The sequence below is a fragment of the Thamnophis sirtalis genome, unplaced genomic scaffold, assembly GCF_051295495.1.
Source record: "Thamnophis sirtalis isolate CommonGarterSnake01/CBP01778 unplaced genomic scaffold, rThaSir2_p1.2 scaffold_11, whole genome shotgun sequence".
Lineage (NCBI taxonomy): Eukaryota > Metazoa > Chordata > Lepidosauria > Squamata > Natricidae > Thamnophis > Thamnophis sirtalis.
This window is the reverse complement of record NW_028261391.1, coordinates 433,963-454,322: the sequence shown is the minus strand read 5'-3', so window position 1 is coordinate 454,322 and position 20,360 is coordinate 433,963. Positions and strand designations below refer to the sequence as shown.

The 20,360-nt window shown below is 58.5% G+C and overlaps 2 protein-coding genes across 2 annotated transcripts in view; both read right to left on the bottom strand.

Annotated features, from left to right (window-relative positions):
* The window catches only part of LOC106548587 (putative cation-transporting ATPase 13A5), a 74,726-nt gene that overhangs the window by 30,436 nt on the left and 23,930 nt on the right, over positions 1-20,360 (bottom strand). The window lies entirely within an intron of this gene.
* Positions 12,583-20,290, bottom strand: LOC148043405 (putative cation-transporting ATPase 13A4). The gene is made up of 15 exons (XM_087724997.1): positions 20,157-20,290; positions 19,439-19,550; positions 18,978-19,102; positions 18,292-18,446; positions 17,758-17,877; positions 17,589-17,668; positions 17,444-17,486; positions 16,808-16,917; positions 16,194-16,290; positions 15,723-15,795; positions 15,095-15,269; positions 14,475-14,644; positions 14,260-14,348; positions 13,682-13,762; positions 12,583-12,843 (listed from the first exon to the last, which is right to left on the bottom strand). Exons 1-15 carry the CDS (start codon positions 20,248-20,250, stop codon positions 12,613-12,615), a joined length of 1,755 nt encoding a protein of 584 aa, XP_087581123.1. The 5' UTR covers positions 20,251-20,290; the 3' UTR covers positions 12,583-12,612.

The window sequence follows — 20,360 nt, the reverse complement described above, 5'->3', positions numbered from 1 at the left end:
GTCGGGCCGTTATTCTACGCGGGAAGCTCTCACGCATGCGCTATCCGAAGAACTCGAACATCCTAGAACATTCCTCCAGCACATCAATTAACCCCTCCCAAATACCAGCCCTCCCTCCCCGTTACATGGCAGCTGAAGCAACAGCAAGGCAGAAGCTGACACCCCCCCACTGCAGAAAGAGGCGGAGGGGCTAAGAGAAGCCCCGGAGGCTCCAGGGAAGCCGAAGGCTGCGGTGCCAGCAGCATCACCACCTCAGGATCTCAGAGGAGCCAGGAAGAGAGGGGGAAGGGAAGACCCTGGGGACTGCGGAAGGCGTCATAGGAACATAACCTCCAGGAAGCTCAGAGGCGGGATGGGCTTTGAGCCAGGACCTGAGAGCCTCCGGCCACAAGACCTTCGCCCCCAGGCCAGAAAGAGACCCCAAGCAAGGAAGTTGGGAAACAGAGGGAAGCTACATAGCCCCCTCATCCGTTGGGACATCATTTCGGAGAGAGTTCCTGACCTATAAAGATTGACGGGATGGCCACAGGCAACGGAAGCAGGAACGGCCTCCGACTTCCTGCCGGCTTCCCCACTGAGTTTCCTTGTGGGAAGTTGGCAGACAGAAAGTCAGTGGGGAAACTGGCAGGAGAGGCCACTATTTGCTCTCGTAAGTTTCCCCCGTCTGTGCACACATTCATTTGCACACTCCTGAGCATCCTCAGTCAGTCGGAATAGTGTTGGAAAGGACCTTGGAGGTCTTCTAGCCCACCCCCTGCTCAAGCAGGAGACCTTATATACCCATGATGGCGAACCCATGGCACGCATGCCACAGGGGGCACGTGGAGCCATTTCTGAGGGCACGCAAAGGCATTTTTCGCCCTCCTGAGGCTTTCCTGAAGCCACCAGGGGGAGAAAAACGGCCCAATGGACAATGGGCATTCCTGAACGTCCGGTTTGCGTGTTGGGCTTCTCGCCCTCCCCAGGCTCCTAGAAAGCCTCTGAATCCTGGGGAGGGCAAAAAAAGGGCCCACCAGTCCCACCAGAAGTTAGAAAACGGGCTGTTCCCGGCCTCTGGAGGGCCTCCAGGGGGGGGGGCGTTTTTGCCCTCCCCATGCTCCAAGAAAGCCTCATGAACATGCGCAGAGCAGCAGGGGGGCATTAAATTATGGGAGTGGGCACGCAAGCACTCTCTTAGGAAATGGCTAACAGCCATCCGTTTAGTGACTGTTTGAAGTTAAAGCAGCACTGGGGAAAAACCCACTTATGACCGGTTCTCACACTTACGACCGTTGCAACATCCCCATGATCATGTGGCCAGAATTCAGACACTCGGCAACTGGCTCATAGTTATGACGGCCGCCATGTCCCGGGGTCGTGGGATCCCCTTTGGTGACCTTCCAAGAAGAATTGGGGAAGCCAGATTCATTTAACAACCATGTTATTAACGTCACAACCGTAATGATTTACTTAACAACCGTGGCAAGAAAGATCGTAAAATGGGCAAAGCTGTGGTCTCGCTTAGCTAGGGAAATGTTGAGCGGGAGTTGTGGTCGTATGTGGAGGACCTCCTGTGCGTCCCCTTTGCCGGTTCCCTCTTTTCTCTCCCTTCCCCCCAGCCCCACAGGGGCCAGTGGAGTGAGTCGGTGCGCGGAGGGTTTGCGATGCGCTTGCAGGCCAAGCGCACGGGGGAGACGCCCGGCAGCAATCCAGGGCAGGAGCTCCGAAGGAAGAGGATGGGCCGCTCTGTAATTAAGGGACCAGAAGCTGAGATGCCAGAGCGAGATTGCGGGGAAAACTCCAAGGCCAAAATAAATGGGTCACACTGGCACTGCAGAGGGGCAAAACTTTCCACTGGCGCCTTGACCTGGCGGCCTATCTGGCCACCCTCATTACACCTCAGAGGAAGAAGAGGTTTTCCCTTAAGGCACTTCCGCTTGCTAAATATTTGCTCTTACGGTTTGTACTCTTGCTATGCTCAGGAGCTCTGTTCTAAGACCCGTGAAGACATTCAGGCTGTTCGCTTTCTTCAAAGTTTCAAAGGTTAATAGCATTTGTATGCCGCCCAATCCCGAAGGGACTCCGGGCGGCTAACAATACAATAAATCAAAAAGAATAGAAGAAAGAAAAGATAGATTTAAAAACACAGGACATTCCCTAGGACATTGTGCAAACGGGAATTCTTCTGCAACCACAAAAGATGACTTTTTGTGCAAATCAAAATCCTCGGTGGTGACTCCAGGGTGAAAGAGAAGATGAGGGGCCATGGTTGAAAGGGGGTGGCAGAGATCCACTGGACTGCAGAGCGACTTACTCGCTGAGTAAAGGTGGGGGTGTAACTGCTGACACAGACACACCCTCCTGGTGCCAGAGGGACTTATTTCAGGGGGATCTCAGCACAGGAGATTTTATTCAACCCCAACCAGCATTTTTAAATACAAAGCGCAAGAGAGAATCACGCAACACGCTGGGCCAGGGTCCCTGTGGTCCTGGGCAGAGCCTGGCACTTCCAAGCCCCCACAAAGCAGATGCCATTCCAAGCTTAACAAGACGGCCTGAAGAGAGAAACAGAAGAACGAGGGATGGAAGGCAGCCTCACCACCAGGTGGATTTGTAACGGGCCGACCAACCGTACCCAAGGAGAACTCCTCAATGGTGGCAGTAAGTAGGTCTACGTGGAGGAAGTAAGCAGGGACGGTGGGGGGGGGGGTAACACAAGGCTCCCTCTTAGGAGGCCCAGGACTCTTCAACCTCCTCATGAAGGACTTAGAGGAGGGAGCAGAAGGGGAAGGCAGCCAATTTGCTGATGACACTAAAATTGTAAATTTAATGAATTTATATGCCAGCAGGAATATAACGCTGGCAGGAATAGATTTATTGCTTGATTGGTCCTCCCCCCCCCCCAAAGTTTTGTTTCTCTTATTTATATAACACCCAACTGTCATCGAACCGTGTCTGTGTGTTCTGGGTATTAAGTAATCATATTATACAATTTTGTTGTTTTAATTCCTCATCATCGTATTAATAATATAATAATGTTGCTGTTCCTTGATGTGACTGTGTTTATTTAGTGCTGAGTTGACAACACCCAACATTTCAGAAGGTGAGCTGGAGGTCCAGAAGGAACTTGGCAGCTGTCCTGGGCCTTCCCCAAGAGAACAGACGGCCACAAAGAAGAGGGGGGCGATCTATCTCCAAAGCCCCTGGAGGCAGGACAGGAAACAATGGATGGAAACTAACCCAGGAGAGGAGCAACCTGGAATTAAAGAGAAACCTTCCTAACAGGGAAGAGGACAATGAGCCAGTGGAACAGCTTGCCACCAGACGTTGTAGGTGCTCCATCACTGGAGGATTTCAAGAAGAGACTGGACACCCATGAATTTGAAATGGTAGAGGGTCTCCTGCCTTGAGCAGTGGGCTGGACTAGAAGACCTCCGAGGTCCCTTCCTGCCCCATAGGGGTTCTATGATTTATGTGCCCCAAGAAAGCAGGAGGGTTTGTTACCATTTCAAACCACTGCAGACTCATGTTTACAGGAAGGGATGGAAGGATAAAGTATCCTTGTTTTGGGGGGCTTTCTTGGTCTCTGAGCTTCGTTGTTTCCTTGCAGACATTTTCGAGAACATCTTCAGCAGTGGGGGGGGGGTTTCCTCTCTTTTTATATCCTGTCATACCCCAAAGTGCTTTTTCCAAAGGCTTTTTCCTTGAAGACGTTTCTCTTCCCAGCCAAGAAGCTCCTTCAGTTCTGCATCCAGCTGCTTAGATGAGAAGCGGGGGGTCTTGGAGGAGAAAGAAGGGCCCAGCTGCCCTTTGAAGAAGCCCCCCTGGGACAGGCGAGGGCTTTGGAGGGCCGAGAACTTCCCCCAGACCCTCTCGGTGTTGTGGGGAGGGTCGTTCTCTCCTTGGTGGCTCCTCCATTAGGCTGTTGCTTGGGGCTTCAATTGCGTGTCTGAGTTGGCAACACCCAGATTAGCAGGGATTAACACCTGGCAGAGAGTCAAGTGATACACGAGGCCCTAATCCAGGAGTTGCCAACTCAGACCAACAATCAACCACCCAATCCAGGAACCCCCCCCCCCCACAAAGCCCCCCACCAACCCTGATGGGGCAAATAACTGTCTGCACAGTTCATCCTCAACCTATGACCACAACTGGGATCAGGATTTCTGTTGCTAAGCAAGGCAGTCATTAAGTGAGTCGCATCTGATTTTGCTAAGTGCACCCCAAGGTCATTGCGTGGGTCCAGCTCCCCCCACTGACTTTGCTTCTCGGGGGCTGCCTGGGAAGGTTGCAAAAGGCCAGGGACGCAGGGACCCCCGGAAGCAGCAGCCGTCGTAAGTACGCAGCCGTTGCCTAGCACCCACACTTCCATCCCGTGAAAATGCAATAATCACAGGGGCGAAAACTGGGGTGTTGTAGGTCGTCTTTTTCAGTGCCTCTGTGACTTTGGAGGGTTGCTGAGCAAATGAGAAGATGCAGATCAACAGAGTTGGAAGGGAACCTTGTAGGTCATCTAGTCCAACCCCCCCTGTAAACCCCTCCTCTTTCTAGCACTGATGATGTTCCCTAGTTACGTCATGAAACGTCTTCCAGAAAACCCTCCAGGCTCAGAGAGCATCAAGGAGCCCACAGTCCTCCTCCTCCTCCTCTTCCTCTGTGCAAATCTCACTCCCTTCCAGGCCTGATGAGGTTCCCTCGTTGGGTCAGGAAACGTCTGCAGGAAAACAGCCCTGGAGGCCCCCCCCAGTTCCCCCCTGAGCTGCCGAGCGTCTCTTGCACTGCATCCCCTGCCAGTCTGGGTGTTGCCTGCAGGCTCCAGAATAACCATCCCCTTCCAGATGAGCCCCTGATCCAGAAGGAGAGAGGCAGAACTCGTCCTGGGGAGACCCACAAGGTCCATCTCCAGAAAAGCCACCATCCTCCCCCCCCATGGGCACAGAGGCATGGATCACCCCAAGATTCCCCCCCCCTCCGCAAGTTGCTTTCGGCAGCTGCAGTGGGGCAGGGAGGGGTTTACAAGAACCGAAGAGAGCCTGGACGCAGCTGAAAGGCAGCGTGGGGTTTGGGGGGGGGGATTTTTGAAGGATTTACCCAAAGGATGAGCAGCCTGAACCAGCGAAATGAAGGGAAGAGGCCTGGAAGCGGGGAGGGGCCTTTGCTTGGGAAGGAGGCCAGACCTGGACGATGCCAACCTCTCCCGTCCCTTCCCATCGCCATGCCCACCCAACCCCTGGCAAAGAGCACCTGCCAGCCTTCCTACTACAAGGGGTGGGTGGGTCAATGGGGCGCCCGAGCATCCCTAACCAACGGCCCCTGACCTTGGGGTCCTTTTCCCCAGGGGAGCTGGGGGGCTGTGGGAGGGGGGGCAACATCAGGCTAGTGGAAGCCAGGGAGCCACTGTGGGGAGGGGGGGCTGCCCTTACCATCTCATCGTCCTCCCCCTGGTTGAGCAGGGCATGGTGGGAGTCCATCAGAAGTTTCCTCCCCAGAGAAGCCGGCCGGCCTCCCTTCCTCGGATGGAGGAAAGCCGATCGTCACTTCAGTTGCCAAAATTTGATCTCCGGACAGGATCACCTCCTAGCGCATAATGTTGATCCCGGGGTTGTGGAATGCACTTTTCTGTTTTTTGCAATCACCTGAGCTGAGAAAACCTGTTCCGATCGGCCAGCCTCCAGATAAGCCCGTGCGTGTGTGTGTGTGTGTGTGTGTGTGTGCGCATGTGTCTGTGTGTGTCTGTGTTTGTGTGAGGGTGGGTGGGTGGGGGCAGACCTGAGTCACATGAGGGAATGTCCTAAGTTTCAGCGAGTTGATGCATTTGCCAATCTGCCACTCGGAGCTCCGTTGCACCTGTGCATGGACTTCCATGCCCATAACGCCTGGGCAGGAGGGAGAGGCCATCCGGCAGCTCCTCTCAGGAGGGGCCCTGGGCTTGGATACAAATGGATAATCTTCCTCCACCCCCCCACCCCCTCCCCCAGTTAAAAAGTCCAAGGGAAGATTTGAGGAGGAGAACTTTGGAAAAACTTCAGAGAAGAGGAACGAAGGTGATTAGAGGCCTGGAGACAAAAACAGAGGAAGAACGGCTGCAGGATTTGGGTCCGGCCACTCTAGAGAAAAGAAGGACCAGGGGGGGACATGATATCTTCCAGTGTTTGAGGGGCTGCCACAAAGAAGAGGAGGGGCTCCACCTATTCTCCAAAGCACCAGAAGGCAGGACAAGAAACAATGGATGGAAACTAATCAAGGACAGAAGCAACCTGGAATTGAGGAGGAACTTCCTGACAGTGAAGACAATAACCAGTGGAACAGCTGGCCACCAGATGTTGTGGGTGCTTCATCGCTGGAGGTTTTTAAAAAGAGACTGGACAGTCACTTATCTGAAATAGTATAGACTCTTCTGCTTGAGCAGGGGGTGGACTAGAAGACCTCCAAGGTTCCTTCCAGCTCTGTTCTGTTCTGTTCTCTATTCTATCCTATCCTATCCTGTTCTATTATTCTGTTATGTTCTGTTCTAATTCTATTCTAATTTTATTCTGTTATTCTGTTCTGTTCTATTCTAATTCTCTAATCTATTTTCTGTTCTGTTCTCTATTGTCTTCTCTTTTCTATTCTGAGAGAGGGAGGGAGGGAGGGAGGGAGGGAGAGGGAGAGGGAAATGGGGGGGGCTTATTGGCTGAGCTTCCCTGAACCAGGTCACAGCTGAAGGACGTCGAAAGCCCAAGACTGGTGGACTTCAACTTCCACAGTTCCCCAGGGGGTTAAGTGAGGTTTCTCCCTGAGGTTTATTCATCCTGGAGTCACAGGGGTTGAGTTGATCCCATACAGTAAAGTTGATCACGTCACACCAGTAAGGAGCAGCCCCAACTTACTCAACCCAGAACAGGATCCTGGTAGTCAACCCTGAGTCACCCAGGCTGGGATGGCATCTGTGTGGACAGAGACCTTGCCACCCTTCACCCCTTCCTGCTTCTTCCCACAATGGGCAGACTCTCCCTCCGGGGGTTGGGGACAGAGGGGCCTCCCCCCCATCAAGCCCTCCTCCCCTTCTCCAAGCATCGTCCTGCATGGGCCAGGGCCACTCGGGGTGGAATCCCCCTCCAGAAGTAAACAGTGACAGGAAAGCAGACTTGGGAGGGGCCTTGGAGGTCTTCTAGTCCAACCCTTTGCTCACGCAGGGGACTTTAGAGCTTTTGCCTGTCCAGTCTCTTCTTCTGATGGTGGAGCATCCACAGCCTCTGAGGACGATGGGTTGATTGTCCTCACGGTCAGGAAATGTCTCCTTAGTGCCAGGTGGCTTCCCTGCCCATCCGAGGCGTCTCTTCTCCTGCCTTCTGGAGAAGAAGTGGAGAGTAGGCCTTCCTTTCGGCTGGCATCCATCCCCTAAAGGCTGCGCCTGGGGACTAATTCTGGGGAGAATTAGAAGAGCCGAGGTGGCGCAGTGGTTAGGGTGCAGCACTGCAGGCCACTTCAGCTGACTGTTATCTGCAGTTCAGCGGTTCTAATCTCACCGGCTCAAGGTTGACTCAGCCTTCCATCCTTCCGAGGTGGGTGAAATGAGGACCCGGATTGTTGTTGGGGGCGATATGCTGACTCTGTAAACCGCTTAGAGAGGGCTGAAAGCCCTAGGAAGCGGCATATAAGTCTAACTGCTATTGCTATTGCTACTTGCCACCTTCGCCCTCCAGCTAAGGTGGCACAACGTGGCCTCAGCAGGTTCTTCTGCCAGTGCCGCCCGGGGAGATTTCCCGGAGTGAGTCAGAGAGGGGAGGGGGAGCTTCCCGGCTAGGAAGGGCAGGGCGAGGCCTGCGGGTGAGGAATGAGCAACGGCTGCCGCCAACCCCTCCCGCATCGGAGTTGCAGAGCTGAAGAGCAGCCTCGGCCTGGGAATCCCCCTCTGCCCGGCTCTCTGGCTGCCTCGGCCGGGAGTTGCCAAGAGGGTTGCAAAAGTCGCGCGTTGTTGGGTGGGTGTGGAGGAAACTGCCCCCCTCCCAGAAAGCGGCTGCTGTTGACCAACCGGGGGAACCACCTTGCTGCCATGATGGGCTTCTCCAAAGGCAGCTGGACTTTCTTCGTCTCCTTCCTGGGAGCCCTTCGGTTCTGAGGAACTGGAGAAGCGTCTTGGGTGAGAAGTGAAACGTTTTCAAGGAAAAATATGGAGAAATTCCAGTTGCCTTTTGGAAGAAGCACCTTTGGGCCGACTGTGGCCTGGAGGATGGAGATTCTCTGGAGACCTTTCTGCCAGGAGGTCCCTCCCGCAGGAGCCCCGGCAGATGTGGGGCTGTGTGGCCCCCAGGGGGGAAGAAAGGGGGCCTCTTCGTCACGAGGGTTGGGACCTCAGAGGAAGCGCCTGGCCTGAAGCACCTGTGCTCCCCTTTTCCTCCAGCTCAGAGTCCCAGGTGGGGCTTCTGAAGGGGAGGCTGCCATATTATGGTCTGGGGTCTCTGCTGGCTGCTTCATGCCTAGCTCCCCTCTCTGAGCCCCCCTCCACCTACAGAGGGCCTGGCAGAGACAGCCGGGACCCCCAGTGTCCAGCCTGAGAGTCCTCCGGGCAGAAACTGCCCCCCCCCGTCAGGCATTCTGTGGGCTCCCGGCCATTGGAGCAAGGAGCCCCGGGTGGCAGAGCCAGGAACTTAAGACGTGGAGTTTGAGCTGTAAAACTGGTTTGGTGCCCAAATCCCTGCAGAACCAGCCTGGCTGATCAGGTGGGCAGGGAGAAACAGCTGGGGACACTTGGGGTGCGTGAAGTGGGCAGGCACTGCTTTTCTGTTAGCGCACGAAGACACACACAGACACACACACACCATGAAGGAGAGCCTGGCCAAAGTTTTGAAAGCTTTTTTTCCCAGAGGGCCTCCTTTCATGCGATGTCTCCAGCTTTTATTCTCCATTCACTGTTTGTTTCTTGGTGGAGTTTTATTGCTATTGTTGTGACATGTGGGGGTATTTTTAGAATTCTCTTTTTGAATTCTCTGTAAGCTGCCTGATGGTGGGGCGCAAGAGATGCGTCTGATAAACGAATGAATAGCCCAGGCTCTTTTATTTCTCCGCCCCCCCCCCTTTTAAAAAACCTGGCCAGTGGGGCTGCGCAGGGCCTGGATGTCCTCTCCTGCCCCTCCTTGGTGGCGGCTTCAGCTTCCCTCTGCTTTGGCTACCTGGGCAGGCGTGTAGATAGAGGGGGGAGGGGTCAGATTATTCTCCAGAGCACCTGAGATGCTGCCGGAGGAGAAACAACGGATGGAAACTGATCAAGGAGAGAAGCAACCTGGAATTACGGAGAAGCTTCCTTAAAGCGGTGGAACTCCTTGCCACCAGAAGTCCTGTGTGCCCCAACACTGGGAGTTTTTAAAAAGAGACTGGACAGTCACTGGCCTGAAACGGCACAGGTTCTCCTGCTTGAGCAAGGGGCTGGACTAGAGGACCTCCAGGGTCCAATCCTACTCCTCATCCCGTTCTATTCCATTTCTGTTCTGTATCATACGGTCCTTTTCCCTGGTTGTTGATTGCAAAGGCTTCTCCATGGGGCCCTTTGCAGGCTTCAGTCGCTTGGCTTGTTATGAACGTGTCTTCTTTCATAGTACAGGCAGTCCTCGACTTACAACAGTTCATTTAGTGACCATTCAAACTAAAAAAAGGGACTTACTACCATTTTCCACACTTGCAAGCATTGTGGCCTCCCCCAATGATCACATGATCAAAATTCAAATGCTTGGCAACTGACTCGTATTTATGACAGTCACAGTGTCCCAGGGGTCATGTGGTCCCCTTTTGTGACCTTCTGAGAAGCCAGATTCACTTAACAACCCGGGTTACTAACTTATCAACTACAGCGATTCAATAACTGTGGCAACTGTGTGTGTGTGTGTCAGTGGTGGGTTTCAATGGTTTTAGAACCTATTCTGTGGGTGTGGCCTATTTTGTGGGTGTGGCTTGGCAGTTATCTGACTGGGTGGGTATGGCCAGCTTGACATCACTCATGCACACTCAGTCACATGACTACCACCCCTTCAAGCCATGTGGCAAAAGTTTTTGGGACTCCTATGAAAGGGGGGGGGAGAGAGGGGAAAACCTCCCCAAAATAGACAACTGGAGGATTAAGGGCCGAAATTAGGGAGATCAGAGAAGGCAGGACAGAGAGGAATCCAGGAGAAAGCTATCACATGCTGGGGAAAGAACTTTGGGAGATCGGAGGCTGAAAGACAGAGGGGAATCCAGTGAGCGATGGAGAAGCTTCCAGACGGGCAGGAGCGAGCGAGCGAGTGACAGGGCTGGGGCAGGCGTTCCGGAAGTTACTTCCGGGTCCACCGGTCGAACCTCCTCTCACCGGATCGGTAAATTTCACCAACCGGTTCTCCCGAGCTGGTGCGAACCGGCAGAAACCCCCCACTGGTGTGTCAGAGAGAGAGGGGGTGCTTATTGGCTGAGCTTCCCTGAACCAGGTCACAGCTGAAGGACATCGAAAGCCCAAGACTGGTGGACTTCAACTTCCACAATTCCCCAGGGGGTTAAGTGAGGTTTCTCCCTGAGGTTTATTCATCCTGGAGTCACAGGGGTTGAGTTGATCCCATACAGTAAAGTTGATCACGTCACACCAGTAAGGAGCAGCCCCAACTTACTCAACCCAGAACAGGATCCTGGTAGTTAACCCTGAGTCACCCAGGCTGGGATGGCATCTGTGTGGACAGAGACCTCGCCACCCTTCACCCGCTTCTTCCCACAATGGGCAGACTCTCCCTCCGGGGGTTGGGACAGAGGGGCCTCCCCCCCCCCCCCATCAAGCCCTCCTCCCCTTCTCCAAGCGTCCTCCTGCCCCTCCCTTTGGAAAACGGCCATTGGGCAGTTGTGGCATGGCCTCCACTAACGTGGCCCAACGTGGCCTCAGCAGGTTCCTCTGCCAGAGCCAGAGAGTGGACAGTTGCTAGAGCCAAGGTGGTCCTGGACGAAAGAGGCCTAATCCCCCACCCAGGGGGGCTGGCTCCTCCCCGGCCTTCTCCCAGGGCCCCAAAGAGCCTGTGCAAAGGCGCCAACTTCCAATGGGATCACGGGGAAAATATGTACAGGGACGGCAAGCGTCTCAGCTGCATTTAATTAAAGCCTTTTTCTAGGATGTTCTCGGAACAGAAAATGTAAACGGAAGATGAATTTCTGCCCAAGGGCCAAGATGGCAGCCCTTGAGCTGCTCTTTTAAGCAGACCACCATGTCGTCGTCATCATCATCATCAACGCAGGCCCCCGTTGGACCCCAATATTGAACAAAAATCAGTTGAAATAAAATAGTAGCAGCCATTTCCAGATTTCAGCCCCTGCAATGCCCAAGGGAACCACCAGAGGTCCCCAGAACACAGGTAAAGACTGACCCCTGCTGGCACAGAAGTGGCCATCCAGAACTTTGTTTATTATTATATTTGTTTATTATATTTATATGCTGCCCTTTTCCCCCGAAGGGGACTCAGGGCGGCTCAAAACTCAAACCAGGGAAGGGGGATACAGACAAAAAATTAAAAAACAAAGCATAACAATGCATAATTTAAAACACCCAACAGTCATACCATTCGAGACGGGGGCAACAGCTCTTTAGCCCCAGGCCTGTCGGAACAGCCAGGTTTTAAGGGCTTTGCGGAAGGCCTGGAGGGTGGTGAGGGTTCGAATCTCCACGGGGAGTTCGTTCCAGAGGGTCGGAGCAGCCACAGAGAAGGCCCTCCTCCGGGTAGTCGCCAGTCGGCATTGGCCGGCGGATGGAATTCGGAGGAGGCCTAATCTGTGGGATCTGATCGGTCTAGTGGAGGTAATTGGCAGCAGGCGGTCTCTCAAGTACCCAGGTCCAATACCATGAAGGGCTTTATAAGTGACGACTAGCGCCTTGAAGCGTATCCGGAGACCAATAGGCAGCCAGTGGATAGGTGTTACGTGGGTGAACCGAGGTGCACCCACAATCACTCGCGCGGCTGCATTCTGGACAAGCTGAAGTCTCCAAATGCTCTTCAAGGGCTGCCCCATGTAGAGCACGTTGCAGTAGTCACTTCCCCTGAGAGCTGGTGGCCCCAGAGAGGCCCCAGGAGCCCCCCCCCAATAGGGGAAGGGGGGCTTTCTGGCAGGAGAAACGCTTGCAGTGAACCATCAGGAGGAGACAGAAGCCCTTAAGGCCCTTAAGGATGGGGAAGGAAGCAGGAAGACCCAAGGAGGGAGGGGCTGGAGGAGGAGCTGCCCACACTTGACCCCCTGGCAGCCTCAGGGATCTGGAGGGCGAGGAAGGTTGTCCTGGGGGCACCTGGAGCATCTGCAACCCCTACTAGCTTTGGGGAGAAAGGGAGCTCCTTTGGCCCAGGGCTGCCCAGTGGAAGCTTCTGGAGCAAGCCCACCCACACCGCCCTCCAGGAAGGGGAGCTTCCTTGTGCCTTAAGAGGGAAGACCCCGAGGGGACCCTCCCTACATCTCCTCCCCTCTCCTTTGGCACCATCCCTCCAACAGGGCAGGTGGATTCACTGCCCCCCCAGCCCTTTCCAGGCTCCCACTGGGCTTCCCTGCCTCCCACTGCTGACCCCCCCCCATAGGCATCTCCCGGCTGCCCTCTGCTGCCCCCAAGACCCACAGGGCAGGTGCGGGAGAGGGTCCAGGGCTGCCAGCAGAGACCCTTCCTCAGCAGTTGTGGCAGGGCTGCTCGTGGCTCACAAAGGCCGGATTGGTGTAGGTGGGGCCCGGCCCTTCGAGGGGGACAGCCGTGCAGCCCGAGAAGTCCGTCCTGTTGCTGGGGGGCCACGCAGGGTCCTGCCGCAGGGTCCGCTGGAGCTGCTTGTAGCGGCTGCTGGACTGGTAGCCCACGGCCCTCTTCAGCCACCGCCAGAGCGCCCGGTTCTCTATCAGCCACTCCTGGAGGGGGGAGGGGGAGGTCAGGGAGGGGGCAGAGTCAGGGGGCAAAGTCTCCCTCCCCCCACACCACCCCTCTGGCTTGGCAGGCCTGGAGGCAGAGCAGGCGGCCAGAAGCCAAGGCTGCCCCTGACGGGTGGCCAGGCCTGTGGGACAGGAGGGTCTGGGGGGGGGCCTTAGGAGAGGAACTGCAGGAAGGCTAGTCCTTGACTTATAAGCCCAACATCTCCACTGCTATCCAAACCAGTTGCTAAGTGAGTCACGCCCCTTTTTGCAACTTTTCTTGCTATGGTTCAGAGGGGGATTCAGCCAGTTCTGACCAGTTCTGGAGATCCGGTAGTGGAAATTTTGAGTAGTTTGGAGAATTGGTAAATACCCCCCCTGGCTGGCCCCGCCCCCATCTCTTCTCTGCCCCCCGAGGAGTCCCAACTGACGGGCAGGGAATGGGGATTTTGCAGTATCCTTCCCCTGCCACGCCCACCAAGCCACGCCCACAGGACCCGTAGTAACAAAGGCTGAATCCCACCACTGCTGCAGTTGTTAAGTGAATCACTGCAGTTGTTAAATCAGTAGCAAGGTTGCTAAGTGAATCTGGCTTCCCCGTGGATTTGGCCTGTCTGGAAGTCACAAAAGGGGATCACGTGACTCTGCAACCGTCATAGGTTCATGCCAGTTGCCCAGCTTCTGAATCTGGGTCATGTGACCCTGGGGAGGCCGTGCTGGGCGAAGTCTGGCCATCCGTCTCCCTGTTTCCGGGGGCCCTGGGACTCTGCATTGCTGCCAGTCAGCCTGAGGGGGGAGTTTCCGGCTGGTTTGGGGGGCAGAGCAGGACCCCACTCACCTCCACAGCGAGGGAGGCGATGAAGGCGACCAGCAGGAGCCCCAGCAGCCAGACCCTCCAGAGGGTGGGGGTGCAGACCAGCTGTGGGTGGGAGAGAGGGCAGGGGTCAGAGGGGGGAGAAATGGGGGGGCTGCATCTTGCTCCCACCCACCCACCCACCCTTCAGGCCTGGCTAAAGACTGACCAGGCTCTGCTCCCACCCTCCACCCCCCTGCAATGGGGCAGCCCAGCCTTCTTGGGGGGGGGTCCGTCTCTCCCAACCTGGAGCCCCCCCCAATGGGCTGGACCAACTCCCAAGACTTTTTCCCATTGCGGATGAAAGCTGAGCCACAGTTGCTGTGAGCCTCCACATCCACCCTGCAGCTCCGTCTGGAGGGGGCACCAGAGGATCCCCCCCCCTTCCAGGCCTTCGGCTGAACCTTCTGCCAGAAGGGGCTCCCCAGACGTCCTGCCCTGGGGTTCAGCACAAGGCCAGGCCCACCTTGGCCAGGCTGAGAAGTGGGTCTCTGAGATGGGCCCCCTCCAGGCTCCTGTGGCCAGGCCTCCCCCGCCCCCCCCCAGCCCCCAGCCCTGCTTACGTCCATCTGGGCATAGAGTCCCTCGATGTTGGCAAATAGGAAGAAGAGGCAGGCCGCCAGCTGCGCCATCAGGACTGCCACAAAGACATCTGGAGGGGCAAAAAAGTGGCAAAGCCCAGCTAATATCCAGTGGGGTCCTATGGTCCCTCAGCCCCTCCCTCCCCCTCCCTCCCTCCCTCCCCCCCCTCCCTCCCTCCGTCCCTGGGGCCGCTTACAGTTTCTGTGGAGGGGCTCCCGGAAGGGCCTCCCCTTGGAGAAGACCACGGCCACCGTCAGGCAGTGGAGGGTGCAGAGGAGCCAGACGCTGGTGTTCTCGTAGCTCTGGAAGCCCTGCCGGGGCAGGGGGGCTTGGGGGGCGTGAGTGGCGTTCCCAGGGGAGCAGGCGCTGGAAGGAAGCGGGGAGGGGGGGACCCCAATTGTTTATTGTGCCTTTATGTATTAGTTTACGTTAGGAGACAGAATCCTAGGACTGGAAGGGAGCTGGGAGGCCACCTAGTCCAGCCCTCTGCTCAAGGCAGGAGACGTTACACCGTCCAAGTCCAATCGATCCCTAGAAAGGCATTCTCGGCCCTTCCCCTTGGCCGTTGAGCTTAATGCATTTATGCTTTTAGGCCTTTGAAGGCTGCCCAGGGCCCCTCTGGGGAGTGAGGCCGGGGGGGGGCAGGTGGGGGGGGATACAAACTGAAATCAGTGGGGAGCAGGGGGTCCCTTGTGCTTCAAAAGAGGCCACCATCTTAGCCAGCGCAGCCTCTGCTCCAGCAATCCTGGGCTCCCCTCGCTCCATGGGGGCAGGAGGGGGTCTCCACGCTCTGGGGCCGGAGGGGGGGGCGCCTACCTGTGGATGTCGCTGGCCGAGTACCAGAGCTGCTGCTGCACCAGGAGGAACCCGCTCAGCTGCACCGCCAGGCTGAGGAGCAGGTTCAGCACCACGGAGAGCAGCAGCGGAGGGGCGATCAGCTGCGTGGGGGGGCGGTAGGGTGCCAGGCTGCGGTGGGGCCCGTTCAGGCTCACTGCAAGAGAGGGCACCGGGGGTGGGGGGGCTAGATGGGGCAGCCCCACACGGAGCCCCACCCAGGGCTTTGGGAAGGCGGCTGGTGGCAGACGGAGCCTGAGGGAAGCCTGGCGCTTCAGGCCTCCCTCTTGGCAGGGAGGGCATCCGTTCCCATAGGAGGCGAAGGGTGCCAGCCCTTCTCGTGGCACGGGAGCACCCTGGCAGTCGGAAGGGGGCAGGGCTGGAGGGTCTCCCTTGAAGGAGGCCAGCTTTGCCCAGGGTGGGTGGGGCCCCCCTTGAGGCCTGTTGCCTGGCAGAGCGGAGGTGGCCATCCATGCAGTCCCAGCCCTCCTGCCCATCCCCAGCTCTGTGCAGGGTGGGTGGGGGTCTTCCTTGGTCTTCCTGGAAGGCCTCGACCAGCTTCCCAGCCAGGAGGCCCCCTCCGCCCCTGGGGTCCTTGGGGGCAGCTTACTTGTCATCCCGATGAGGGTGGTGATGGCCAAGTCTTGGAAGAGGAACTGGTAATTCCCAAAGGAGTTGAGTTGCTGAAAGCCAGAAGCAGAAGGGCAGCTCTTGAGGGGGGGGGTCTCTCCTCCCCAGCCCCAGGCCTTCTGGCAGAGGGAGAGGGAAAGAGGAGGGGGCTTCGGCTTCCCCCCAGCCGGCTCATCGCAGGAGCTTCCTGGGTCAGACTCTGAGCCTCTCCAGCCACCTTCCCTTGCCAGCCCCTTAAGCCCCCTCCCCTCAGGCTGTTGGGAGGGGGGCCCACCTCTCAGACACGGAGAGAGAGGCCATTGGAAAGGAAGGGGGGGCCAGAAGAGCCCTCTGGCCCAGGTCTGGGGACCCACAGGGCAGCCCTCTCCCAAGGCTGGCCCTGGTCAGGAAGACCCATCCCTGCAGCGCCCCCTCCCCACTCCAGTCCCAGTGGAGGAAAAGGGCCCCCTACCCAGTAGAGCAGGAGGACCCCGATGTAGCTGGCCAGGCTGAAGAGGGCCATGTACTTGAACATGCAGAAGGAGGTGACCAGGGCTGCCCTTCCGTGCCTGGAGGGGGGAGAGGGGGGAGGGGGGAGCATTAGAAGCATTGAAGCGGTATATAAGTCTACTGCTATTGCTATTAGAGAGATGACCCTAAACCCTCCCCCCCCTGGAGGAGCAGAGGTGGCCCTTTCTGCCACAGGCTCCTCCTCCCCCCTGCAGAGACCCTCTGTGCTGCTCAGGGATGTTCGGGGGGGGGGGGAGACACTGGCTGGAGGCTCCTTTCCCACCTGCAGCAAGTGAGGCCTCCAACTTTCATTGCCCCCCACCCCCGAGAGGAAGCCCAGCCTGCGTTGGATAAAGGGGACGCCCCCCCCCCTCTGAATCAGGGAGGGGGGTTCACAGGGAGCTGATTCCACCAAAGGAGGCCCCCCTCCAGCCATGAGGTTTCCCTCTTTGCAAAACCTGCCCCTCCCCATTGGGTGAGCCCAAAGGCCCCCACAATGAGCCCTGGGAACATGGGCCCCGCATGGGGCGGGTCCCCCAGCCAGGGCCCCCCTGGCCTCCCTCCTTCCCTGCCCACCTGATCAGCTCCGGCACACACTCAATGGTGGGGACCTGGGAGGTGAAGGGGGAAGCCACCGAGGCCGCCTGCTGGGAGAGGGAGATCCCAGCGTGGGCCTCCTTCAGGGCCTGCAAGGGGAGAAGCCGGACTCAGAGCCAGGCCGGGTCATCTGGCGGGCCGCCTGGGCGCCCTCCGCGGGAGGATTGAAGGGGCGCTTCCTGGCCTGGCTCTGCTCAGGCACCTTCCGGCAAATCAAGCAGAAGGCCACAGGCCCTGGGACCCATCAGGAGGTGGGGGAGGGAGGGCAGGGGGCCACGGGAGAAGGGGAAGGGGGGAAGGGACCCTCCCCATTAGAGAAAAGCTGGCCTGGACTGGAGAGCTCTTCCAAAGAGAGGTGGGGCATTCCTGCTGGCTCGGCCGAGAGGATTCAGTGCCCGCCTCACCCAGGAGCCTCTCCAGTTCTTGTGAAGATGCCCAGCAGCCCCTTCTGGGCAGCCCCTCAATGCCTGGTGAAGGAGCCCGGCACCCTTGCCTTGGCCCTCACCCTGGGCGTGGCAGTGGCAGGGGAGAGCCAGCCCTCGTTCCCTGGTTCTGCCCCTGCCCATCGGCCAGGGAGACTCCTGCCCCCCTGCCCAACAGCCTTGCAAGACTCACCCCACAGTCGTTGGCCCCGTCTCCACACATGCCCACGTAGTAGCTGGAAGAGAGAAGGCAGCGCCCAGCCCCCTCCGTGAGTCCCGGGCAGCCCAGCCCAGCCCTGCCCAACTGCCTTTCGGGGGTCCCGGGGCCCCTCACTCACTCAAGCTGCTGGAACTGTTGCACCAGGTGGGCCTTCTGGGCCGGAGACATCCGGGCAAAGACCGTCCCGTTCAGCAGCAGCTGCAGGAGAGAGACAGCCGAGGCTTGAGGCGGGGCGGGAGACCCCTGGGGGGAGGAGGGGGCTGGAGCAGCTTCTCCTCTGCGCTCACCTGTGGCAGGAGGTGCCCGAAGTGCTGGCTGAGGACCTCGTAGGAGCCCCCACTCAGGCAGAAGTGCCAGCCAAGGTCCCCGGCGGGTGGAGGGTCTCCCCCAGGTGCCAGAAGGCCCCCCTGAAAGGAGAAACGGGGTGTGGGGGGAGGGGGCAAAGCACAGGAGGGCCCATGGGAGGATTTCTCCCCGGATCTCAGTTGCATCTGTTCACGCCAGGACCCTCGGCCTCTGGAGGGAGGGGGAAGACCCCCCAGACAGGAGGTTTTCCTTATGGACATGGATCCACACATCATTCCCTTCCTGACAGGTGGGAATCTGAGGGCGTCTCTTTCCCTGTGTTCCCCTCCCTCCCCCGCTCCCTCCCTCCCTCCAGCACTGCCGTCTAGCAGACCCTGAAGTCCGTCAGCCGTTCCTATTTGCTCTGGGTCCTGGTTTTGATGCCCAGAGGGCACATCCCGAGGGGGCCTGGAGGCCTCTGAGGGGGTTGCCCAGCCCCCCATGCCCCTCTGCCTCCCCTCCACCAGGCCGCTCACCTCTGGGCCACTGCTGGGCTCCTCCAGCTCTTCCCAGCTGACAGAGGCCGAGGGCTGCCCTGGCCAGGCCCTCGCTTCCACCAGAACCACCCGGCTGCCCTGGGGGATCATGCCCGCGTTCCTGGCCACGGTGATCGCCGTCTGAAGGTTGTCGCCTGGGGAGTTGAGAGGGGTTGCATTGCAACTGAGCCTGGAGCCTGGGGAGCCCCCTGCCGGAGCCCACACCCCACTCTGAGCCTCGACTTCAGCTGGCGAAGCAGGGCAGGAGGGTGAGGGGGGCCCTTGGGGGTCAGAGGGCGGCCTGTCTCCACCCCCCCCTTTCCTTGCAGAGAAGGGGAGGCCTCTGGCGGTCCCCGGAGTGACTTTTTCCTACCCCAAACCTTCCCTCGGCCATTGCAACATCCCCCACGCAACTTCCTTGGCCGCCGGGCAGTCATGGAGGAAGGGGAGCATGGGATATGTGGTGATAAAGGACAAAAGCCGCAAGGGGGCCCTGGCAGAACCATCCCTGCTTGAGGGGTCCGTTTTTCCGGCTGGTTGGAAGACCCGACGTGACCCACCCCAGCCGCCCTGACTCACAGGCGGAGCTCCTGCTGAGGAAGGCGGGTGCTGGGTGGGCGGTCTCCCTGTGGCACAGCCGGGGGCTTCTCCTGCTCCCAGCTGCCTGGCCAAAGAGCCCGACTCACCGGTGACCATCACGCTCCGGAGGCCGGCCTGGCTGAGCTCCTGCAGGACCGGCCTGGACTGGCTCTTCAGGCGGTTCTCCATGACCAGCAGCCCCAGGAAGGTCAGGCCGGACTCCAGCTCCTCCCTGGCCACAAGAGAGAGGGTCCTTCTGCCCAGGGGAGCTCGGGAGCCCCCTCCCCCCCCACCGGCCTCCTGGCTGGGAGCAGCCCTGTCTCCCCCAGGGCCACCAGAGTGCAGAGGAGGCCGCTCGACCTCAGGGGGCTGCGGAGGGACCCCCCCTCTCTCCTCTGGGCTGCTTGCTTCCCTCCCCCAGCCAAAGAAGGGGGAGCTGCACGCCAGCCCTGGTTGGGAAGCCAGGCAGGGCAGGGCGACCTCTCTCCAGCCTCCCCTGGGCCTCCTTGGCAGGCGGCCCCCTCCCTCCCTCCCTCCTGCCCGTCTGCTGGGGCCCCCAGACCCTCACCTGGTCATGGAGGCAGCCGGTCTTCCTTCCTGCAAGCGTTTGTGTGCCAAGGCAATGACTCGGAAGCCCTGGGAAGTGCAGCCCCGGAGTTCCCGGGCAAAGCTGGGGGGCACTGGGGGAGGGGGGAGAGTTAGGCCATGGGAAGAACAACTGGCCTCGCGAGGAAGACCCCGTGTCCAAGACAAGACAAGGAGCAGGCCCTAAACCCTCCGCCCCTCCCCCTTTGGACCTTCACAGGGGGTCCCACCAAGGAAGCCCCCCAACCCATCTCCTCCAGAGCTCAGAGCTCCTTCTCCTGCCCACTGCCAGGCTGCAGCAGAGCCTCAGCATAACCAGCCAGCAGAGTTGGAAGGGACCTTGGAGGTCCTCTAGTCCAGCCCCCTGCTCAAGCAGGAGACTCCGAGCCACTCAGGAGAAATGGCCGCCCAGCCTCTTCTCGAAAGCCTCCAGGGATGGAGCTTCCGCAACCTCTGGAGCGGGAAGTCCTTCAGGAGATTCCTCCTTAGTTCCTGGTCGCTTCTCCCCTTGATTAGTTTCCATCCGTTGCTCCTTGTCCTGCCCTCGGGGGCTTTGGAGAACGATATGACCACCCTCTTCTTTGGGGCAGCCCCTCAGCCCCTATTGGAAGGCTGCCATTATGCCTCCCCTCTGCAGGGCCCAGCCCAGCCAGGCACAGTGGGCAGGAGGTGGTGCAGGGCAATGCCAACTGAGGGCTCACCTGTCTCCGGCTGGCAGAAACTGGCCACCATCTCCGGGGCGCCCTTCATGAAGACCTGGCCGTCCCCAGGGGCCTCCTGGGCCACCACCGTCATCCGCTGCAGGGCTGAAGAAAAGGGGAACTGCCGAAGGACGGCCAGGCCCTTCACGGGCACCTGGGGGGGGGGGGGAAGCAGAGAGGCTCAGCTGCCTGCCCAGGCCCAGG